At 38.3% G+C, this 22,676-nt stretch overlaps 1 protein-coding gene across 2 annotated transcripts in view; it reads right to left on the bottom strand.

Annotated features, from left to right (window-relative positions):
• Positions 1-19,073, bottom strand: part of LOC124162171 — a 163,266-nt gene extending 144,193 nt beyond the window's left edge. Inside the window, exons 1-2 of one of the 2 annotated variants that reach the window (XM_046538596.1) lie at positions 18,933-19,073; positions 4,425-4,492 (exon numbers count right to left, since the gene is read on the bottom strand). In XM_046538596.1, the coding sequence (XP_046394552.1) occupies positions 4,425-4,492; positions 18,933-18,995 (131 nt within the window). In that variant the 5' untranslated portion in view covers positions 18,996-19,073. The remainder of the gene's footprint in view (positions 1-4,424; positions 4,493-18,932) is intronic. The other variant, XM_046538598.1, reaches the window with a different exon arrangement.
• Between the last annotated feature and the right edge of the window lie 3,603 nt (positions 19,074-22,676).

The following is a 22,676-nucleotide window of genomic DNA, read 5'->3' as shown; positions in this document are numbered from 1 at the left end:
ACTTATTTTACATTCTAAACAAGGCCATTCATCGTCCAATTTTGTAGCTACATTTCGAGTAGTAACAAAGATACTAATGTTTTTAAATAATTCAGATTTTAATCGTTTCTTTGAAATAATAAATGTCATTTTTTCTGGTAATTAGTATTTTATCTCCTGGATATAGACAGCTACTTATACCTCTTATTTTTAAAATAAGTGGTATAAGTAACTGTCTATATCCAGGAAATAATGGAATACCACAAAGTTAACCAAGAATTAGTGAATTTTAATTAGTATTTTATTCTATGCTTCACACATTCAGACAGTGATGCCATTCTTTTGTAGATGAAAACGTAACTAAAACTTCTGTATAAAATAATGAAGGAAGATATATGTTTTAAGATCTAATTAAATTAGGACTGAATAAAAAGTACATCAAAAGTCGAAGAGTCTTTGCAATTAAAATGTGTTTACTCACACGACTGTACAGAATTTGGCGTATATATTAAAGAAGTGTCTCCTTTAAACCACACTAGAATGAAATTTTCACACTTTTGCTATGCATTAAAGATCAACTTGCGCAATAACTTTAACAAGAATTTAAAATCTACACAAAGGAAGCCACTACTAATATGTGCGACCACAAACCTCACCCTGGAAAGGTAACCCAAGAAGCATCACCTCTACTTCGCCATTCACTTTGAACGTATTATTCTTCAATACATTGTAATGTACGCAGCGATTCCCCGATTCATGGTAATTGTTGCAATAACGGGCTGTTGAGGGAAAAATTCATTATTATTCCTTCTTATCCCGTATCGAGAAGAGGCTAACATTGCATTAACATATAAATACTAACAAAATATCACATTAATTGCTTAGCCCTCATCCTAAGGCAGTATTCAAGGTGGCTTTACCATTAGTTCTGAAACTAAAATAACATATAATATCTTAAAGTTCTTCACAGATCCATTCATGATGTAAATATGTCCGAGGGAAATATAAATAAACGCTTTTTCTCCTTGCTAAAATAAACAACACTCCTTGGCTACCAACCTGTTGACAGGCACCTGTTGATACAAATAAATACACTCCCATTACGTCACCTTGGATACGCAACGCCTACCTTGTGTTAGTAGTACCATGACTAATAGCACCGATAGATTTCGAAAATTCCATTGATTCTCCCAAAGCTTTTAGGCCACGTGATTCTATTGTTGGGTGCCCGTCGGAATGCCGAGATTTCTCGCACATCCCTAACACCGTCACAATGCCGCAAACATTCAGTAAATTGAAAGCGCCAAGGCGCAGCAAGAGTGGACGATAAAAAACTACTTATCAATGATATCCCAACGATATATCTCAACTTCAAATCTTTTTGATCGGCCGACAGAAAAGTTTAAGATAGTGAAGAAATTTTCTTTCCCACGATGCACGAAGAAATTCTTCATAGTTCCCGATCTCCTTCCATTTATTACTACATTATAAGAAAAATAATCAGGCTAAAATAATATTAACTTAGAATTCTAAAAATTATCGTCATATCTAAGTACGTTACAAGGGTGCCACAGCTTCCTTGCCCTGAAAATGATTCCGTGGATACCAGGGTTGGCACGATTTTACCTGACCCGAAAAAACGCCGCGGTTCCCATCTAAAAAAACATCCAAAAAACCTATTTATTTTAGATAAAAAGTAGATTTTGTCAAATGTTTCTCCAGGTTCATCCTCCATTCTTATTTCTCCATTTATTCCCCATCATAGATTTATCTTACTTACCGTCAGACGCCTATATGATAACACTATGTACTACTTACAACACTTACATTTTTTATACATGACGTAGTCAACCATATAAAGTTTTTCACTGGAAGGATCCTAACCACTCCATTAAACACAAAATTTTAAGTATTCCTTATCCACCACTACCACCGGAATTCCTCTCCTAACTTATCTCTGTATCCGACTTTGCGCATGACTTTTCTCTCAAGACGTCATTACGATGAATTCCAGGCCCCCAAGACGGCGCAAAAGGAGCCCGCGATACGGCTAATGGACGAGATATCAGTCGTGACGTTAAAAGGCCGTTTTATACTTGGCATATCCTTGCACAATCTGACGTATATGCGTGAGCGCATATCAAATCGAGTCGTGTAATGCGGTGAATTGCTAGAACGAATACGAGGATGCATGAACGCGAGATGGCAAAATAGACCATGTTCTAATTTCGTTCATGCATAAGCGCAATTGCACGCAAGATTGATAAATATGCAACTCTGAATTGTGCCATTACATGCCCCATGTGAAGAAGAGGATGCAGCCAGATATAAGGTATACCACCTAAAAATAAGACGTAAAAATCAGAACTATCGATAGCCTGGCTTCGATGCGTGAAAAATAAGTAAATATACCTCCAACCGGTCACGGCACTAACTAAAAAAAAATGCTGCGTACATATCTTACTTATTTACTTACTTATTTATTCTACCTATTTATCAATAAATCTGGTACTTTGAAGATAGTGGTTCTACATTTCAACTTGACATGGTATTTCAACATGATTTCTACTTTCATTTAACTTAACCGTCACTTTTCAACGTCCATAATAGTAAGTTGGCATAGCTATGGAAAAAAACAGTGAGACTGAATATGGGAGATGGTAGACTGATGGGAACAGATGCAGGAAGAGAGACAGAATATTAAAAAAAAAATTTAAAAAATATTGGCACAAAATGAGGGGAAAATTACCAACGGGAAACACTCGTTGTAAGGAAAATTATATAACAGTGTAAACAACAACTGGAGAAGTCTGATATGGAACGAGGCAATGCAAAGTGTGGCGAAATGTACCATTAGGAATAACGATGAGAAGGGGACCGCAACGCCATAGATAAAGGATTTGAAGAGGGAGAAGAATTTTGGATAGTAAAAAATGAATGATTATGCGCTCCAATTTGTGAGCAAGGAAATGAAATCACTACAGGAGGTGTATTTGGCGCAGATTTTGCTTGAGGAGGAGGGAAAACTAATAAAACTGGCGATAGCGGAAAGGATTACAAAATGCTCCACCGGTTAACATAGGTTTACATGGGGCACATCGCGAATCACTCAGTCTTTTTCCCATCCTCAATTTGAACTTCCCTCTTCAATTCCCAGGGAGAACTATTCCTTTTCATTCCCTCTATTGACGATATTGTCTTCACCCCTCCTCCCCGCTTAATTAACATACTTCAATCTATCACGGCTTTTAACACCCTCTCCCCGCTTAATTCTCACTCCCCCCAAACCCTCTTTCTCATCCATATCTCCTATAGAAGTTTCCTCTCCGCACCCAACATGTCTTCATTCCTCTTCATAAACCATGTTCCTTTTACGCCCATTTACTTCTGTCTAATTGATGCGTTTGAACGGTGCAAGAAAATGATATGAAAATTATTCACAAGGAGACCAAAATTTATGCGGCTTCGTAAAGCATCGCGATCGAGGGATGTGAGGCTCAACATTGATGTAGGTGGGCACAAACTGGAGCAGATGGAGAAGTTCTTTTATTTCGGCAGTCTCTGTAGAGGTCAACGGACACGGTAGTCAGGATATGAGGAAAAGGAAGCACAATGATTCAATAATTTTACTGTTTCCTTTCCTCTCCGTCCATTTTGATTTTCCATTCTCCTTCACACCCACACCTCTTTTCTCGTCCTCCTCCCACGTCGACGTCTCAGCACCCTAAAGAGCTGCCCTTCAGACCAATCTCTTCACCAACCTTTTCGTTACATTCTTACCTGACGATCCTGTCATTAAGTCTTCCCACTCATAAGAGCCTCTAATACGAAAGCAAGTACTTCCTTTTCCTCATATCCTGACTACCGTGTCCGTTGACCTCTACAGAGTTGCCGAAATATAGGAACTTCTCCATCTGCTCCAGCTTCTGACGACCTACTTCTATGTCGAGCCTCACATCCCTTGATCGCGATGCTTTACGAGGCCGCATAACCCTAAACTGGACCCTTTTACACTTGAATCGTCATTTTTCCTCTGCGTGAGCTCTTGCTCACATTCATCGCCGCTGAAGAGGTGGCAACGTGTACTCACCGGCAGCTGGCCCATCTTCGGGTATATAACCCGCGCCAATTTTGAGAGTCGTCGTCGTCGAAGCCGCATAACCTTTGGTCTCCTTGTAAATAATTTTCAGACCATTTTCTTGCACCGTTTAACTAACGCATCCATTAAGCAGGTGTAAATGGGGAGTAAAGGGACCATGGTTTATGGAGAGGAATTAAGAAAATTAGGCCAAGGCATGGCAAACTATAAAGAGAAACGCAATACAATATGGAGGCCAGTACGCGTGAAGACTGATTTAAAAAACATCATGATTACCTCTGATGATGAATGCGGCGCAAACATCTGGAATGAAAATCAAATACTAACAAAAAATTAAGAAACTTACTTGATGAAATCGTCAATCAACTTGAAGAATCGTTCTTGCTCCTTATGGTCTTCTATCAGCGTCGATCCCTGAAAAAGAAAGACATGGGAAATTTATTTTGTTTACCAGCATTAAATATACGAAACAACTCAAATAAAATTTAAAAAAAACACGGCTGCCAATACAGAGAGCAAGAGATTAATCAACCCCAAAAATTGGTTGACCTACTAATAATCGTCTTCATTTTCACTTTTATTTTGAATTTCACCTTACTTTCATTTCCTTCAGTTTCAAATTTTTTGTGTCATGGCAGAGGTGGCAATTTTAGAAGTAGATATTACATACTACGCGAGTAACTTCTTTTTATAAATATAGATAGATATAGATAGAAAATAGATATTGATATTAGTTCTTCAGAAGAGTGTTGAGCACACCGTAATGCTATAGATGATCCAAACAATCAGAAGCAGTTCAGCCAGCACTGTTTAAATGCTTATTCCTAGCTTTACTGGCACATTTGGTTAATTATGCAATAGCAAAAATAGTATGCCGAACTATCGCTAGGCTATGGGTCTCCATCTACTTTACGCGGAGGTATAGCTGTAAAATACCAAAAAATACAATTTCATGTCCAGTTCGATAATTTAATTTATGAATGCTTAAAACTTGTCCACATCGAATTTGCATCCACTACAGTTTTTTCCTAGAAATTTCCTTGAAGTTCTAAATTTTATTTAATTTATATTCCCTTATGCGTGAAGAAGTTAATAAACTGAGCCAAAACCGCCCAGATGAGTTCCCATCGCTACCACAGGTTTTCCTACATATTCCAAGAGAAAATGTACTGTATACTTTTATTAGCGTTCTTGGTAGCTTTCTTTTCCTGTTGCTAGCCTGCTGTTGTTGCTTTCTAAGCTTTTATCTTGTATTATCCATACCAGAGGAAATTTCTGAATATTTGCGTAAAATAAACGCAGTTTACGGCACTTTTAATGCTTGAAATAAATTTATTACGAAATATATAACCCACATGTTTAAATTCTATGGAGAGTTACATCTAAAAAAAAGTCTTTTACAGCAGTGCTTCAGCCTGAAGAGGATTTTTTTAACTTTTTGAATTATTTTACCTGTAAATTGATTAATTAATACATTTTCCCTTTGATCAATAATGCAAAATAAGAAAATGCATAAAAGCTGTGATTAATGATATTAAGAGCAGAAAACTAAAAGTTCATTTGTGATTAAAACTTTAAAAATGCAAAAAAGTGAAAATATCCGCAAGTTTGTCTTGTTTATACAGTAAAAATGAGATCCTATTTTACAGAGCATTAAAACTTTGTGCCAGACAAGACCCGACATAAAGAAAAAAAACCTTTTTTATCAGGTGTAAAAATTTTGACACTTGGTTCAGATACACTTCTATTTAAAAGGCATGAAAATTTAATAAATAAATTTTCATATTTAATCGAAGAAAATTTTCAAAATATACTTTACATTGGAGGGACACTAATTTTTATGCCGATTCAACCGTATTTTACGCCGCAGCACAACGATGAAGATAGCAATTCAACTGCACAACAAAACGCTCGTTTTACATTTACGCTAGTATTAAATTAAAATCGAACAACTTCAGATACATAGCTAAAATCAATTCTGACATCAGATTTAGTTATTATTAGTTTATTTAACTATCTAATTATCTAGTAGAAATAATATAGAACTTCTCGAGAAGGAAAACTTCATACTTTGGATTTCAGGTCAAGTTCTGAGGTAGCCGAGCCGATATTTTAAGATATTACTGATTCAAAAACAAAGCCTCACAATACAATAAATGTTTTCTTTCTCCGATACTCAGGGCGGCACATTGCTTCCTCTCTGATACCGACACCATTACGTCCTGTTTTCCCCGGTACTGATAACGTCTGCAGGCGTTTTAGATCATTCATCGTGGCGACGCATGGGATGGCCTTGAGGAGGGCGTGAATCTTTTTCTTTTATGTCAGGTGGCAATATTATTATGAGCGCTTCCAAGGCAACATGAACTGGACTTGGTGGAGGAGAAATTCGCATGAGATTGGCGAACTTCGGAAGCCGTAAGCAAATTACTCATTATTATACTCATTCGTTTCCACCAAATATAAAAAGATTAATGCATAGATTGGTATGAATTGAATGCTGCTGAAAATCCAGAAAATAAAAAGAACCTACACCGAAATTCGGGTTTCATCAATAACTTTTGTTATTGGCAACGATAGCGTTGTCTGCGTTGGAATTCGTTATATAAATACGTAAACCTTGAGAAGGTGATGAAACCGGCGAAAATTTTTATAAGTACGTATATAGGCAACCAAGTGTGGAGACGGTAGTAGAAGCTAAGATAATTATCGTCTAAAACTAGAAGCACTAGAGAGCATCCCCAAGTTTAATGCATGCAATAAGTGTTACAGCTGCTCGGCTATCACTTAGCAACGATATCTAGTTTACGACCGACGGCTGACGACGACGACCGACGGCTGAAAAGTGTAATTAAGTCCTGAGAGAAGTGTAAACTAGTTTTATCATAATTATTATATAAGAGATTGGCAAGGGCCAGATAGACTAACCAAGTACAATGATAGCATGCATATCTCCTTAATGATGAAATAATCATGGTAAACATTAAAATACCTTTGACAAAAAAATAACATTTTTAAATACAAAAGCAGAATCGTACACGGCGGTTTAAGATAAAATTCGATAAAATTAAGGGAAAATTCCACACACATATTCAGAAATTCGAAGCATAATTAATGCATCATCAAGGATTCAACAGACAAGTTAGTTATTAAGGCAAGGAAGTTGTTAGTAATTAAGTTACTCCTGGAATGAGTAACTTATCTCTCTACATCATACCAAAAGTGACACTAGGCAGAAAAATCTGCAAGGAGAGAACTTCGGGAATAATAACAATTGCTTTTAATGAATACTTACGCTTATTTGCAACCACAGTAAGATATTGTCTCAAAAGTTTAGCCAAAATTTAGAAAAATTGAAAACACTCAGTTACATTAATCACATAATTAGCAAGTTTGTACATAGAATAGTATTTTACCGATTAAGGTAGGTTTGCATTGAGTATTAAAGAAATATTCTCGCAATTAGGCTGTAAGTTGTCAAATTAATCAATTCAATGGTTGGAGATGGAAATTTACTCAAACCTCTATTTCTGCATATTTCCAAAAATGACAGACGCGCAAGAAAGCTGGAAGGAGAGATATTCGAGAAACATATAAAAATTAATTTCAACAAATTCTTAGTTATTTTTGGGGGTCGATTTCACCTTGGTAGAGCAATTTTGAATTCCAATTGTGTCAGAAATATAGCTAATTCTTTTAAAATGTCAGTAAAATAGCATAAAAATGGATGATAGCACAAATATATAAAAAGAAATTTTTATTTCGATCGTCCAGGCGAGGGGAAAATCACTTATCTGGCGGTTGATTGCGAGTGGTCAGCAATACCTGTTAACGAAATGACAATTCTGGAGGATCGCCATCGAAAAATCAATAAATGTGAAACATATAAGCACTTCAAACTGGAAAGAAGGAATAGGGTGGTTTCCTATTATTTTTTTATTGCCTAAATCGAAAGATTATTACTCCTGGAGTACGTATTTCACGCTTTTAGATTTTTTAATGACGATATCTATTTTTCGCGATTAAATGAAAATTGAAAATTTTCAAGCGCGCGAAAACGCGACGGCTAAGTATGAATGCCGGGAAAAACTCCGTGTGACGTCGTTCTGGTTCCCGCTGCCGCAACTGAGGTGACCTTGGGGCGAGGCTCTAAGCGCTGATACGACGCAGGATGCTAGCAGGTAGCAGAGTACCCTGCTGGCTGGTAGCGCTTGGCTTAAAGAAGGATTATTAATACCTTATCAAACGAAGAAAACTTTCCGACCTTAGCCAGTTTTTATAGGTGATTATTAAGATATGTTTCCCTGAGCTCTGTGCCTCATGCATGCATTGGTAATTGCAGACGATGTAAAACTCCTATTTAATCGTATAGAAACTAGGTCCCTGTGACGTCACGTGGAGTGGCATCGCATGGGCGTCAATCTGGCCTTTTTCAAATGAGGATAAAATTGACCCTTGCCATTCGTCTAAACCGGTATTTCTAAAATCAAATAATTTGTATATTATGAATACACTAATGGTGGGTAACGAATCGCAATCAATGCCTTTCGTTTTCTTTGATGAAGGAAACTACCCTATTAAAGCTTGAAATGGAAAAATATGTTCAAGATTACGATGGTTCTACCTACTCAAAAACGACGGGGTCGCTCTTTAATCCGCGACTGAATGCAAGCGATGTACGAGAAAAAACAGCGAAGGCGGCATTCAAACTACTTCGAGCAATGTCACATTGCGTCACATATATGACACTGGGATGGGTAAAGAGACATCAGAGGCATTGTGAGGAAGACGTGATTATCCGTCACACTGAGGAGAGTGCGCGCTATTTGCCAATTGATTACCGTAATCACAAATTGCATCCAGTTCCCTAATTATATGGAAGATATGCGTTTACGAATTGGATTCGAAAAATAACTACTAAGGCAAATACTGAAAAATATCAAACTGGTAGCACGATACCAATGAACCTTGTAGTACTGAAGGTATTGTAATAATTAAAATATTGAATTCTATAAGTAGAAGTATCAAAGAACAATTAATTTTTAACAGACACAAAATTCCAGAAATGCTATTGAAATTAAAAAAGTATATTAAAATAGGAAGGTGAAGTGAAGATTCAAAACGAACTTTAGCAAATTTTCTCGAACTTTAGTCGATTTTTCCATTATTTATTAATATTCACTTTCATTATTGTAATTTTTTCATAAGTTATTGGCAGGGTGAATATTTCTCAAGGTTATGGACAATCCACAGACATATCTGTTTCCGAGTGTTAAAAACGTATTAGCAGGCAAACTATTCTCTTCGAATTCTTAAAAAATCGAAATCTTCTTTAGTTTGTATTTACCACTGCTGAGTAGTTAAATGCGATGGTGGTTGGCGTAACATGGTGAAACTCCTTCATGATGCATAAAGGTTAAGAAAAGACTTCGCTGTTTCACAAAATAAAATATATTTGCGACCGGTTTCGATACAGCGTATCATCATCTGACGCTGTATCGAAACCGGTAGCAAATATATTTTATTTTGTGAAACAGCGAAGTCTTTTCTTAACCTTTGTGCATCACTGCTGAGTAGAGTATTAGACCAATACTCAGTAAATTATACCCAAACGAAATTTACTGACTTTTTGACAAATGCTTTAATCAAAACCTAACTTGTGGGGGTATAGAGCGAATATTGGATTAAAACATGAAATGGAAAATATGCCAATTGTAGCTGAAAATTTTCAATATTTGAAAAGCAATATTCCAAGATATTATCAACATACAGAGCTATTTTTGTCTTAAATCGCAGAAAACATTATGCATACTAATTCACTTCCGATGAAAATCTCATAAAACGCATTCTTATGAAGAAATAAGTCTAAAAAACATTTTCAAAAATTTCTGAGTTCAATGATCCTCCTGGATGTCGCACAGACCTTTCGGAGTGGATATTGTAGATTTTGATGTACGAACCTCCCTTATGAGAGGAAAATCGTCAACTAACATCACGAAGGCGGAGGGAAGAGGTCTTAATCCCAGAGTTTTAACGTACTGATTATGCAAAGAGTCATTACGAGTTTTAAACCATAGGAGAATACAGCGCAACGGCTAGGACGCATAGGCTTAAAATGCTGGAGAATACACATTGGATAGAGTATGGATCATTAGTAAAAATTAAATAAATATCTATAGATAAATAATGGCGATTGTTGTTATCTATATATTGAACACAAGAAGAAAACAAGCTCAGCAAACTTTTCTAACAACAAACAAGGTCAAACAACTTCAATAAAAGAACCAATACCGAAATACCATTCTTATCACTCGAAACTTGAGGCGGTAGAGGTGAATAAGGCGATCCTTATTTAACGGCTAAGCACGCGTGTATTAAATAACTACAAAACGCTTCATATGCATCACAAATATGCCTGTAATTCACGGAAAAAGCAGGCTGGACAACATGATAACTTACCTTAAAGTACCCCAGCACTAAACAAATCAAATGAATAACAAAATTATCATAATTCCAATAAAATAATTGCAAAATAACCGGTTGAAAAATAAATATAACCCTATCACACTGTTTATATATAATTTTATGTCAACCAAAAAACATATTAACACCACGAATGAAATTCGTCATAAGGTAATCATTTATGCAGGATTCGAAGATGAATATCGCATATCGGTTAATTATACCACTAATTACACTTCAAAAGTAAATTTCAGGCGAAAAGCAAACTTCGAGGAGTAACTGCTAGCATACCTGGCCGGCAATCGGGAGGTCTAGTTTCGTATCCCGGCTTAGCCAAATGATAATTTCAAGGCGAATTCCATCCTTGATGTGAATTTGCACCCGTTCGCGTGACTATATACTTAGTCACTTGTCATAAGCAGCGCCCTCAGAAAACATATTTCCTTTAATACATTTACCTGCTTCAAAAATAATGCCGATCTCACTTACAGATTCTTTAACAGATAACAGAAAAATGGAGCGTATATTTAATGTTTCCTGCGAAAACCTAATTTTATTGCCACATCCCGTTTGATACACGGCGTTTCACAATCAACACTCAACTGATTTGCGCTCAACATATCAAAGAGATCATTTCAAGGCACGCCCTATTTCAATCGGCTGGAAGCACTTAAGCTGTCGAAGTGAGGAGTGAGAGAAGTAATCTAGGCAAACCTATTTCAGCAAGCGCTTCTACGCACTTTAGCTATGGAGAAGACATTAGAGTTTATTTTTTTTAATCTATAATGAATTGGTGAACTCACAATCTCAAGTGAACTTAAATGTCTTTCCCAAATTTTAGAAATAACAGTTTCATTCACATGTAACATTCATCATTCACTTGGTAATTTTATCAATGAGAAGTATCTGCTCTAAGTTCATAATTCAAATGCTAAAGAATTTTCAGTTTCAACTACGAGATATATTAATTTGTTCCTTCATCCTCAACTTTAGTACTTCACCGTGTGACAATACATTATCTTGATTCCAGTTATGTTAATAATGAAAATAACAAAAATACAAGGTCTATGCCACCACTTTTAAAATATTTCTTATCTATTGACTTTAGTGATACTCGAAGTCGGAGTACATGTCATTAGATTTTATGCAACTGAAAATTATTACGAAATATATTGAAACTTCTTCATAAAAACACAGCTTACCATACCTGATACACTAAGAAATTGGTAACATTTCATAAATTATGAGCGCACTATAATAATCATAGATGAGCTTCGAGGTGAGATATAGCTGTTTTGATGAATTCTGATGAGTAGCATAAGTAATATTAATCTAAGATAAAACATGGTTGTGGCACAAAAGCTATTTCGTGCAGCACTTGAGTCCTTGCGTGAGCGAGGAGAAAGATTCGCATCTGCGGAGTGAACTACAAGTAAAATGAGGATCTACAAAGAGAAAACAAAAATTAAGAATCTATACGGTAAATGAATAATATATTAATATATAAAAGAAATAATCTATAATATATAATCAATATTCATAATCCCAAGAATCCGCTTCAATTCTAAAATGAACACGTACGAAACTCTAGAGGCATTTAACATGGCTCGCATAAAATATTTTGTACAATAGGCCTTTAAAGCTAATGACGCAAGCAACAAACAATAAAAACACCATTCAACGACTCACGCCTGCTACAATAAGGGATGGATACAGCATCAAATTGGGGGGAGGGTCATGACCAGGGTCCGGGGAGTGTGGAATACCCCTCGGGGAGAGAGGGGTGTTTTTACAGTAGAAATTGCTACGCACTACGATAAATACAACTCAAACTTCTCTCTCTTTTTGGACTTATAGCCATGCACTTGCATATACACTCCCTTTACTCATTTACAAGGATACAAAAACTATTAAACTAATAATAATTTTAAAAGCTTTTAAATTTGGGGGGGTCATGACCCCTCTGACTTTCCCCCATATTACGCCACTGGCCACAATAAACAACAATAAAACTTCTTAAGAATCAACTCTATTCACTAAGTTCTTTGAGCCCTGCGTTTTCATTCCTACAAAAAGAACAAAAACTAAGAACCAGTGCCATTCCAACGATAATTGTTCTTTAACAGGGACAAAATATTATCCTTCAGAATAGGGTGGTTTCCTATTTTTTTACTGTCTAAATTGAAAGATTATTACTCTTGGAGTACGTATTTCACGCTTAAAGATTTTTAAACAACGATATCTATTTTTCGCAATTAAATGAAAAGAGAAAATTTTCAAGCGCGCGAAAACGCGACGGCTAAGTATGAATTCTGGGAAAAGGCCGTGAGACGTCATTCTGGTTCCCGCTGCCGCTGTGTGAGGCCACCTTGGTGCGAGGCTATGAGCGCCGATACGATGCAGGATGCTAACAGGTAGCGCTTGGCTTAAATAAGGATTATTAATACGATTAATACCTTATCAAACGAAGGAAACTTTCCGACCATAGGCAATTTTAATAGGTGATTATTAAGACATGTTTCCCTGAGCTCCGTGCCTCATACATATAGCACCTGGGCCCCTGTGACGTCACGTGGAGTGGCATGGCATGGCCGCCAATGTGGCCTTTTTCAAATGAGGTTAAAATTGACCATTTACATTCGTCTGAACGGGGATTTCTAAAACCAAATAATTTCTATAGTATAAATACACTAATGGTGGGTAACGAATCGCAATCAATGCCTTTCGTTTCCTTTGATGAAGGAAACTACCCTCTTGAAATTTAAAGTGTGTGATGCTTACGAATATAAAAATAAAATAACATTCCTGCCTTTGGGGTTCAAAAAAAGGCATTCTCCAAAATCAGGTACATAAAATAATGTTCCTACCAGCAGCTTAGGCTCGTAACCTCCAAAGGTAGCAGTGCTCGTTATATATCCACCGGTTCTCCGCACCGCATCCCACAGACTATGACGTAGATAAGCGTTTATACGGGTAGTAATTAATTTTCGGTTCACCTTCAAAGACCGAAAAAGACAGAAGATCAATCATGGGAGACTATTTCTTCGCATACACCCATTATCTGTACTTCCTTTTTTCCCTCACAAATGGAACGTACTGTCTTCATCCAATGTCATCGGATAGTGTAAATTTTGCTCCTGTAGGATATCTGATGCTCCTATCCGATGCTATTAAAGTTCCTTCAGGAGCACTTCCTTCAGTTAATTTCTCTAATCGTTCACTAGTTCCAATAATAATAATAATAATGATGTATTCCTGATAACAAACTTAGAACTGAAATTTTGACAGTTCGAGGCATTTACAATTCGTAAAGTTTATGTAAATAATGCCGCCCAAATACATTCGGGGGCCTGAAGTTATGTTCTATAATAATTTAAGAAACGCAAGAGTTGCCGGCCACTTCCCATGAGTTGATGACATTATCATAGTTACGATTAATTAACAAGTTCGAGGACAAACGATAAATGACGGAAAGATTCGTTAACTCGAGTAACCAACACCAAAGGCGCGGGGCCGATGCGAGAAAGGGAGGAGTAGCTGAGAAGCCATGACCCGCTCGAAACGAGTGCGTGACGTCATAAATTTATCAGCCAAACTGTTTCGGTCGTCTATTTTTCGCCGCGAATCCATTGAGAAGCAAATCGAAAAACTGGAAAATACGGGTCTCCCAATTTTCCAAACTCTATCACAATCAACAATTTAAAACATTGCGAACGAGAACATTCTTTACACTACATGCAGTCCTCCCAATAGCTTACGGATAGAAAGCCGCCCCCGGTGCTGCTAAAAGTTACAAGTGTCCCAAACGCAAGGCAGCTAGTTTCATAATTCCGACTTCAGTAGACCTGAAGAAATACGTTAGCGGTAATGTTCAGAGAAATGGATACCGGCAGAAGAACACACAGGTACTAAGTCTCTTCAAATACCAGATTCCGCGGAACTTCGCGGAAACTTCAGCTGTTCGAACCACGAGCCACCATTATTTACCCGAATATCTTCTAGTGTTCGAAAAGACGATGCCAAATACAACCATCACCATCTACCAAGAGCCCTCAGACACCGAGGCACTTAGATTTGGATGAAAGAACTCCACGGTATGCTCTTGTAGAACATCAAGTTTCTACAATTACCATTCGATCTGTTTTCCACTACAATCAGTCTCAACACAACAAAATAACTAAAATGAGCTTCAATTTGCAAGTGGACTAAGGTACATATATATATTAGCATAGGCGGGTACGGGGGGAGGGTCACGGGGGCAAGTGCCCCCACTCCCCCCAGACGCTTAAAAAAAAGACAGGTTTTTGAATACGGCTACCATTACGTTCGTTTTATTCAGTGGATTACGGAGCCTCAATCATTTAATTTAATATTAATAACTTTTAATGTTAGAACGTAGGTTTCCGCGGCGATGGTTTGATCTCTGCATTTCTTCAGGGTTTTCTTCCGCGTCAGGTTGTTTGTGGACAACAGTTTCGCTGGCTATCCTGCCAGCGTCTTCAGGTCGAAATTGTAATAACTTTTACATCAAAATGCAAAGAATAATTTCTACAGTAATTGTTTTATTTTGTTTTTAATCTCAAATATGAGAAGACCTTTCAGGCCCTTGCGCCCCTCCCAGAAGAAAATCCTGGATCCGCCCCTGTATATTAGCTCTACTGAGAGTTCTGAATTTCACACGCCAATGACCCAGACCTGGATAAGCTCTACTCACGCCTATCGAACCACGGGACCGGGCCAATGTGTACACCGCAAAGTTACCCATAAGTAACCCTTAATTTTCATAGAATATTAATTATTTGGGGAAGATTACATTGTATCGACTTTTTTCCACCATGAATATTACTTCGTTCCACCAAGTAACTCCGTAACCAGTAGATTTGACTCATGGAAATTATTTTTTCCAATGGAATTTCAGTCAGTTTCAATTTTAAGAGAAGGCCATTAATTTAATTGTAAATTTAATCAGAAAAAAACGGTTAGCTGACTGGTAAGAGTACTTTCCCGAAAAACCATTGATCATCGACTAGATTCCGATTCCACTGATTTTTTTATCGTGGCATTTCATACACCGTTCAATGTCGAAATTATCGCAACCTTCACGTTGCTATGGGATCCGCGGATCCAATACTAAGGCCCCTATTAGCCGAGGCAACCAGACGTGCCACCGGTGGCGCGTCTTGTTGCCTCGGCTAATAGGGGCCAAAGTGGAAGGCGCGGTTGCGGGGCTCAGGCGACTGGTTTCGGTGGAAAGTCTGGTGGCGCGTCTGGTTGCCTCGGCTAATAGGACTCATTTGATTCTATGCCCCACGACTGACCAGTTCCACCGGACTCGCCACCGGTGGCGCGTCTGGTTGCCTCGGCTAGTAGGGGCCTAACGACGCACTCGATCTGAAACCTGTCCCAACCCACGGGCCAGCCAAAGGATTATCCAGCCCTCATCAGGTGCTTTGCGACGAGACTGAATGCTAAGCTAACTTCATACATAATAACTAAATAATAAATAGTCGGTGTATATCATTTAAAAATATTTTCACTTAAGCGTCATATTTATAAATTAATGAAGCGTGTCCCTTTTATAGAAATTACTTCGACGGTTCGAGCACAAATAACAGCTAGACTAAGATAATAACATTAATTTCCAACTCTAAGGGCTTCTTAGGGGCTGAATTACCTTAACGCAGCCACTAAAATGCGTTGATCCACCAGACCACCAGGCCCACGGCTACTCAGTTACATTTTGGACCAAGTGCACAATCCTCACTACACTGATTTCTAGTCGCCTAATTCTGAACGATAGCTACTAATTAGCTACTATTAAACCGAAAGTAGAGATGATATTACAAATATGCTAGTAGTACCTTCAAAAGCTAACCATTTTGAACCGCACATTACACAAATGGATTACAAAAATGAAATAAAAGTAATACCTTATTCTATTGATCGTTAAAATCGGAAACAAACAGCGGTCAACATCTAATCCACTTGTTTCTTTTTAATTTTGGGATAATAATGGGTTTCAGGGCAGTCGTAACTCGTCTCAGCGTTCACGAAGGAAAATGGAAGAGATCTTACGAAAGCGGGACTATTGAATATCCTCGAATTCAAGGCCGTAGCCACCAAGGTGGAGGTCAAGGGGTTAAAATACCCTACTATGAAGGGGAAATATGGCCTTACGTGAATCCCCATCTCCCCGAAATTTTTGATTTGTCACGGCCTTTTCCTGATTGTAGAAGGAGACCACCGATGAAGAACATGTTCCATCTTTCTGCAACGGATAAAGCTAACGAGGGGACCGTCCAAAAACAGGGTCTCAGTATTCAATAAAGCTTTTTAGTGTTACAGTCCGTCGGACGCTGTCCTTGAATGACCCCCTGCATGGGGGTATGTAACCAATAGAGTAAACAAAAAAACGCATTAAAACATTTACAGATCAAACTTATTCCGCTTCAGAGCAGCACCATGACGTATCTCGTCATAGACCAGCGGTTTTGGCCTGGGCCGGATTTACCCAAAGTTATGCTATAGGCACCTCTCCATTGAGCACCCCTCCTCTTTTGAGCCCCTCCCCTTCCCCGATTTTTCTGATAAGGCATAGCAACTCGCATGACGAAGGCTCGGAAAAAAGGAATAAATCGATATGGATGACAGCATAAGTTTATGCTTGAATTTTTACGCAGTGAGAACATAGAAAATTCATTTTGAAAGAACATCTTGGACTAAAACTATACGAAACACGAATACAAGGATCAAGAACTTTGCTATTTCCACATAATATTTTATTAGCACCGACCATGGTTTCGTTACAGAGTAACATTATCAAGGTGAAGATTTAGTTAAATTGACAGTATATATATAGCAGGAGTCGTTGGTATATATACTGTCAATTTACCTAAATCTTCACCTTGATAATGTTACTCTGTAACGAAACCATGGTCGGTGCTAATAAAATATTATGTGGAAATAGCAAAGTTCTTGATCCTTGTATTCGTGCTATTATGGATTTCCACCAAGTTACGCCCTCTACGATTAACTATACGAAACAGTTTAACTTTTATGCAACTAAAACACTTAATGAATACCCTTTCCAAAAATGACGTCCAGCCTTAATTCATACAACAAAAAGGTAGAGTAACTTTAAAAATAAAAACATAGGTAACGTACTGCTGTAACTGAATGAACTGCGATAGCACGAAATATAGTATAAATTAAGTAATTTCAAAACGCATGAAGAGCAGTAGCATGAACTACATTTTCAATTGAACAAAGCCTATAAAATACAAATAAGGCCAACTGCATATCTTCCTGCAATATCTTCTAAAGAAATTGAATTGCAGATTAAAAACATGAATGAAGACATAACGAGGCCAGCCTCAAGCACAACGAGATCTACTTCAAAAGTTTCCTTCTTGTCTTCTTTTCGACAAATTCATTAATTATGGCATCGCAGTTCTAGTTTTGCTACAATCCTAACTCAGCACATTTAACGCCCTAGCAAAGAGGGCATCTGCAGGCGGACAGAACCCACATAATAAGCCTGCTGACGGCGGTGCACTTCGACGCGTACAGATCAGATCCTCCAGTACAGATAATTGCCGGTTGCCTAACAGAAGGCGCCTCTTGGACTTCAACGCCCCTAGGTACTTGCCTACTTTGCCTTACGGTAAATCCGACCCGTGTTATGGTGTCCGTGTGTCATGCCAAGGTCCTAAGATCGAACTCTCGACTGTCACTTTTTGCACAATTCCTTTTTAATTTTTCTACTACAGAAGCCAAGGATTCACCATTATTTTAACTGAAACTTTTATTTTTATGCGTGGTAATTATTTAAGCATATGCGGCGTCTGATTTTTTGCCATTTTTTCACACAGAAGCATCCTTTGATTTATGCAATGTCCGTGTCGCAAAAGGACGCATTATTAGAATACACAAGTACTACTTGGTTCCCTCTTATGTTTCAATGTAATATCTGAACTCATATTCTTACAATTCAAGCCTAGTTTTCTGACCGGATTGATTTATTAGTTCACAATTTTGCACTTTCGGAGTAGCAAAGGAAAAAATAACCAAGAAGGTATAGGAGCGGTCACTCGTGTGTATACAAGCCATCTGTAACAAGAGGATAACGATAAGCGTCTCCGTGGAGTATTTTGCTTTAACTCCTCTCAGCAAGAGAATAATCGATTCTTATGGGTACAACATATAAGACGTAAACCATACACAGAAGGCGGGAATTCCAGCTATAGTAGAAGAATATGTTTCTATAACCCTTATTCTCGTTCCGCGGCACTGTAGCGTCGTGCGCTCTCGATTTTGGTCTGGGACGTAAGTACAAAAAGCGAGCCTCCTCGGTCACTCAATGAAGGCAAACCTTAAAGATTTAATCGCTCACCTTGAAGCGAAGAGTCCTCAAGAAATCCTCGAGTTCCAGGTCCGCCCTCACTTCGCTCGGCATCGTCCAAGGCGTTGGTTTATCTTCGGCACCCGCGCCACAGACACAAACCCGCAATAACGATGACTACTGCGCGAGTGAGGGCCTATTCTTTCCTGCCACCTGCATCACGGAGGAGCTATCGCACGCGTAACACTCCCTCCCTCACGGAGACCCTTATCGGAGCTCGTGATAAGGGCGATCACCACCTCCGCCTGCCAAAGTGCACGATGAAGAGCGCGAACGGATGGTGTCGCGAATCAAAGGGTTTAGAGTACCTCGGCGTAGAGTGACACTTCAGACCTTCATTCACGTACGTTAACCCTGGATCACTAAACCTTCATAATTTTTACGACGGACTAAATTAATATTACAGAGTTTTGGATGTTGCATTTTTTAGTAAAAAAATACGTATTTCATGATATTTTATGTATCACCAGCACCTCACTTACAAATTTTTGTTATGTATCACAGAAAAATAATAACTTAAATATATTTTCATCGAAAGATATATGACTTTGAAATATACATTAATAATAATAAAGCTTTAAGTTAACTGGTTTAAAGCACAAGAATAATCTCATTGGAAGGTAAAAAAAGACCGTCGTCAAAATAACGAAGGTTTAGTGACCACGTGACTCTGAGCCAGGCTTAGCAATCAAGGGTTAAAAGATATTTTTATTAGCGATAAAAGACATTAACTTTACCAATGAGGCAGTTGATCTCAAAATCAGTCTGAATAACTGAAATCACTCTGTTCATACTCTCATCTGAGGAGCCGATTCATGGCATGTTATGTAGTTCCAAATTACGCATGCGCTGCTTCAATCATTAGGTGTGTGAGGCTAGAGGTCCAGTTAACCCCTCGTGGCATCTAATTAGAAATTTTTTGATGCTGGACCGATATTTTACCCGATAAACGCATCTATTGTTTACATGATCGAAGATGAAAACAAGATTTTTCGTAGCTTAATATTGGAGCTCGTCAGAAATGGTAAGAAACTGAGCTGTCGAATGCAATTGCATATCACTGATACCACTACTAATGATATAGGACCAATGCTATGTACCTACACTCTCCATCAGGCCCATGCTGGACCCCTTCTAAAGGCCGTTTTACACGGTACTCGGAAATGCGCAATCTGACGTACGTGCGAAGGCGCAATCGAAATTGCGTCGTGTAAAGCGGTGAATTGCTCGAACACATGCGAGAATGCGTGGATGCGAGACGGCAAAATAGTCCCTGTTCTAATTTCGTTCATGCATTCGCGCAATTCCACGCCATTTTAGAAATTAATGCAGCTCTAACCTTCGCAATTCCGTGCCCCGAGTAAAACGGCCTTTACGGACCTTAGGGATGACTACCGGAATGATCCAGAGTGAATTATATTAATTTAAATTGTTGCCTTAATTACTCAAGACGGAGTTAATTATGGTGTTAAATGATACATCATTGAAATCAATCTAACGGTTCAATTTTGGTATTCTGACAGTAAAATTTGTCAGTTTCGGAAGAGGAGGGCGCCAAAGATTTCCAGGCTGGGGGGCGCACCGGGATACGTCCCAGTGGCCCAGTACGGGCCTGCTCTCCACATCGGAAATTCATAACTTCACTAACTAAAACTAAAATTGTGGCGACTGCCCGCATAGATCCCCTGAATTGAAAACATCCGCCGAAGAGACCAGTAGCGCCCATGGGCACCTCCTCTGATAACCAGACAATTTTTTGCTCTAAATACACGGAAACATTCACTGCATGAAACAGAGAATTATGCGGAGTGACATCAAGAATATTTTTAGTGGCGAAGAAATGAAACAGGTGGACTGACTGCCGTGCCTCCGGGCAGGTGGATGGAGTGCAGACCTGTCCCTTAGCCGAAAAAAAAACAAAGATAGCCATAAATTTTAGTGTTACGCAAACGAAAATTACAGCTTTTTTAATAAAATGAATGGTTTACCACATGCGTGCGAATTGATAACCAATAGGGTGGTTTCCTATTATTTTTTATTGCCTAAATTGAAAGATTATTACTCCTGGAGTACGTATTTCACGCTTTTAATTTTTTAAATGACGATATCTATTTTTCGTGAAAACGCGACGGCTAAGTATGAATGCCGGGAAATCTCCGTGTGACGTCGTTCTGGTTGCCTCTGCCGCAAGTAAGGTGACCTTTGGGCGAGGCTTTGAGCGCTGATACGACGCAGGATACTAGCAGGTAGCAGAGTACCATGCTAGCTGGTAGCGCTTGGCTTAAATAAGGATTATTAATACCTTATCAAACGAGGAAAACTTTCCGGCCTTAGATAGTTTTAATAGGTGATTATTACGACATGTTTCCCTGAGCTCTGTGCCTCATGCATGCATTGGTAATCTCAGACGATGTAAAACTCCTATCTACTCGTATAGAAACTAGGTCCCTGTGACGTCACGTGGAGTGGCATCGCATGGGCGCCAATCTGGCCTTTTTCAAATGAGGATAAAATTGACCCTTTCCATTCGTCTAAACCGGTATTTTTAAAACCAAATAATTTGCATATTATGAATACACTAATGGTGGGTAACGAATCGCAATCAATGCCTTTCGTTTTATGTGATGAAGGAAACTACCCTATTATTAGTACTGGGAACCCGTTTACTACCAAAGCCCTTCCCGAAGAAATTTCCTGGCTACATGACTAGAAAGGTTCACCACGTTTTACTAGACAAAAATTTCATTCAAAGTTTTCATCAGGCAGATATCCTAGACTTTATGATGACTCATGTTGCTGACACCTAAAAACGTCACTACGTGATGTGATGACGTGACAATAATAAAAACGAAGCGTATCTTGCGATGTAATTTTTTCATTTCGATGTAAATTTTCTTCCTTAGTACGCGGAATATAGTATATAATAATCAATCATTCCTCCATCCTTATGAGAGGAAGAAAACCGGTGCGACCCTAACCACTGGCTCCAGTGACGCCCACAATCCACAACACAAGCTACACGGTGTGAAAAAGATCTCGAGCATTGCGTTATTACTGTACACATTTTAGTCGCAGAGAAACTATATCATCTATAGGTTTAATGGGCGTCGCATGCCCAAATTCAACTAGCACGGCACGAAATTACGTTCAACCAGATCGCATGCTGTACGACGAAAAAGCACATCATCCGTGTAGAGAGGGTTTCAGATGGGAGAGCCGGAAAATGTTCCTAAGAAATAATGAAATATTTGTAAGAAAGATGTCATAATTGCCTAGGTACTGAACTCAATGAAGTATCTGCAAACCACAGCTTCAGCATGTCATTCGTCCACTTGATTGGCTTAAGAAAACAATCGCGTTACGAATTTGAAGAAAATAGAAAAAAAATTACGGAAAAAGAATTGATAGATGGTGGACACAGTGACAGTATATGTTGCTGACCACGATAGACATACCTTTCACGTTTTAGAATCCATGTAATAACTGGAAACAGCTGAGTGATGAGATGTAGTCATTAGCTAAAATTGACATTACATAATTGTATGAACAGCTTGCCCACGACTGCAGGCTGATTACTAGAAGCAGGATTAACCTCTACTCTTTATGAGCCACTTAATCGCTGTTTTTCCTATAAAAATGGGAGCTAGATAATACCAATTTCTCAGAGTATAATACGTATACTGTACTAAGCAATTAGGTAAGGTACACTTAGAAAAGACTGAAAGCTGGAAAATT

This window comes from Ischnura elegans, chromosome 7 (assembly GCF_921293095.1).
Source record: "Ischnura elegans chromosome 7, ioIscEleg1.1, whole genome shotgun sequence".
Classification (NCBI taxonomy): domain Eukaryota; kingdom Metazoa; phylum Arthropoda; class Insecta; order Odonata; family Coenagrionidae; genus Ischnura; species Ischnura elegans.
The sequence above is the reverse complement of the archived record's forward strand: the minus strand, read 5'-3'. Positions and strand labels throughout refer to the sequence as shown.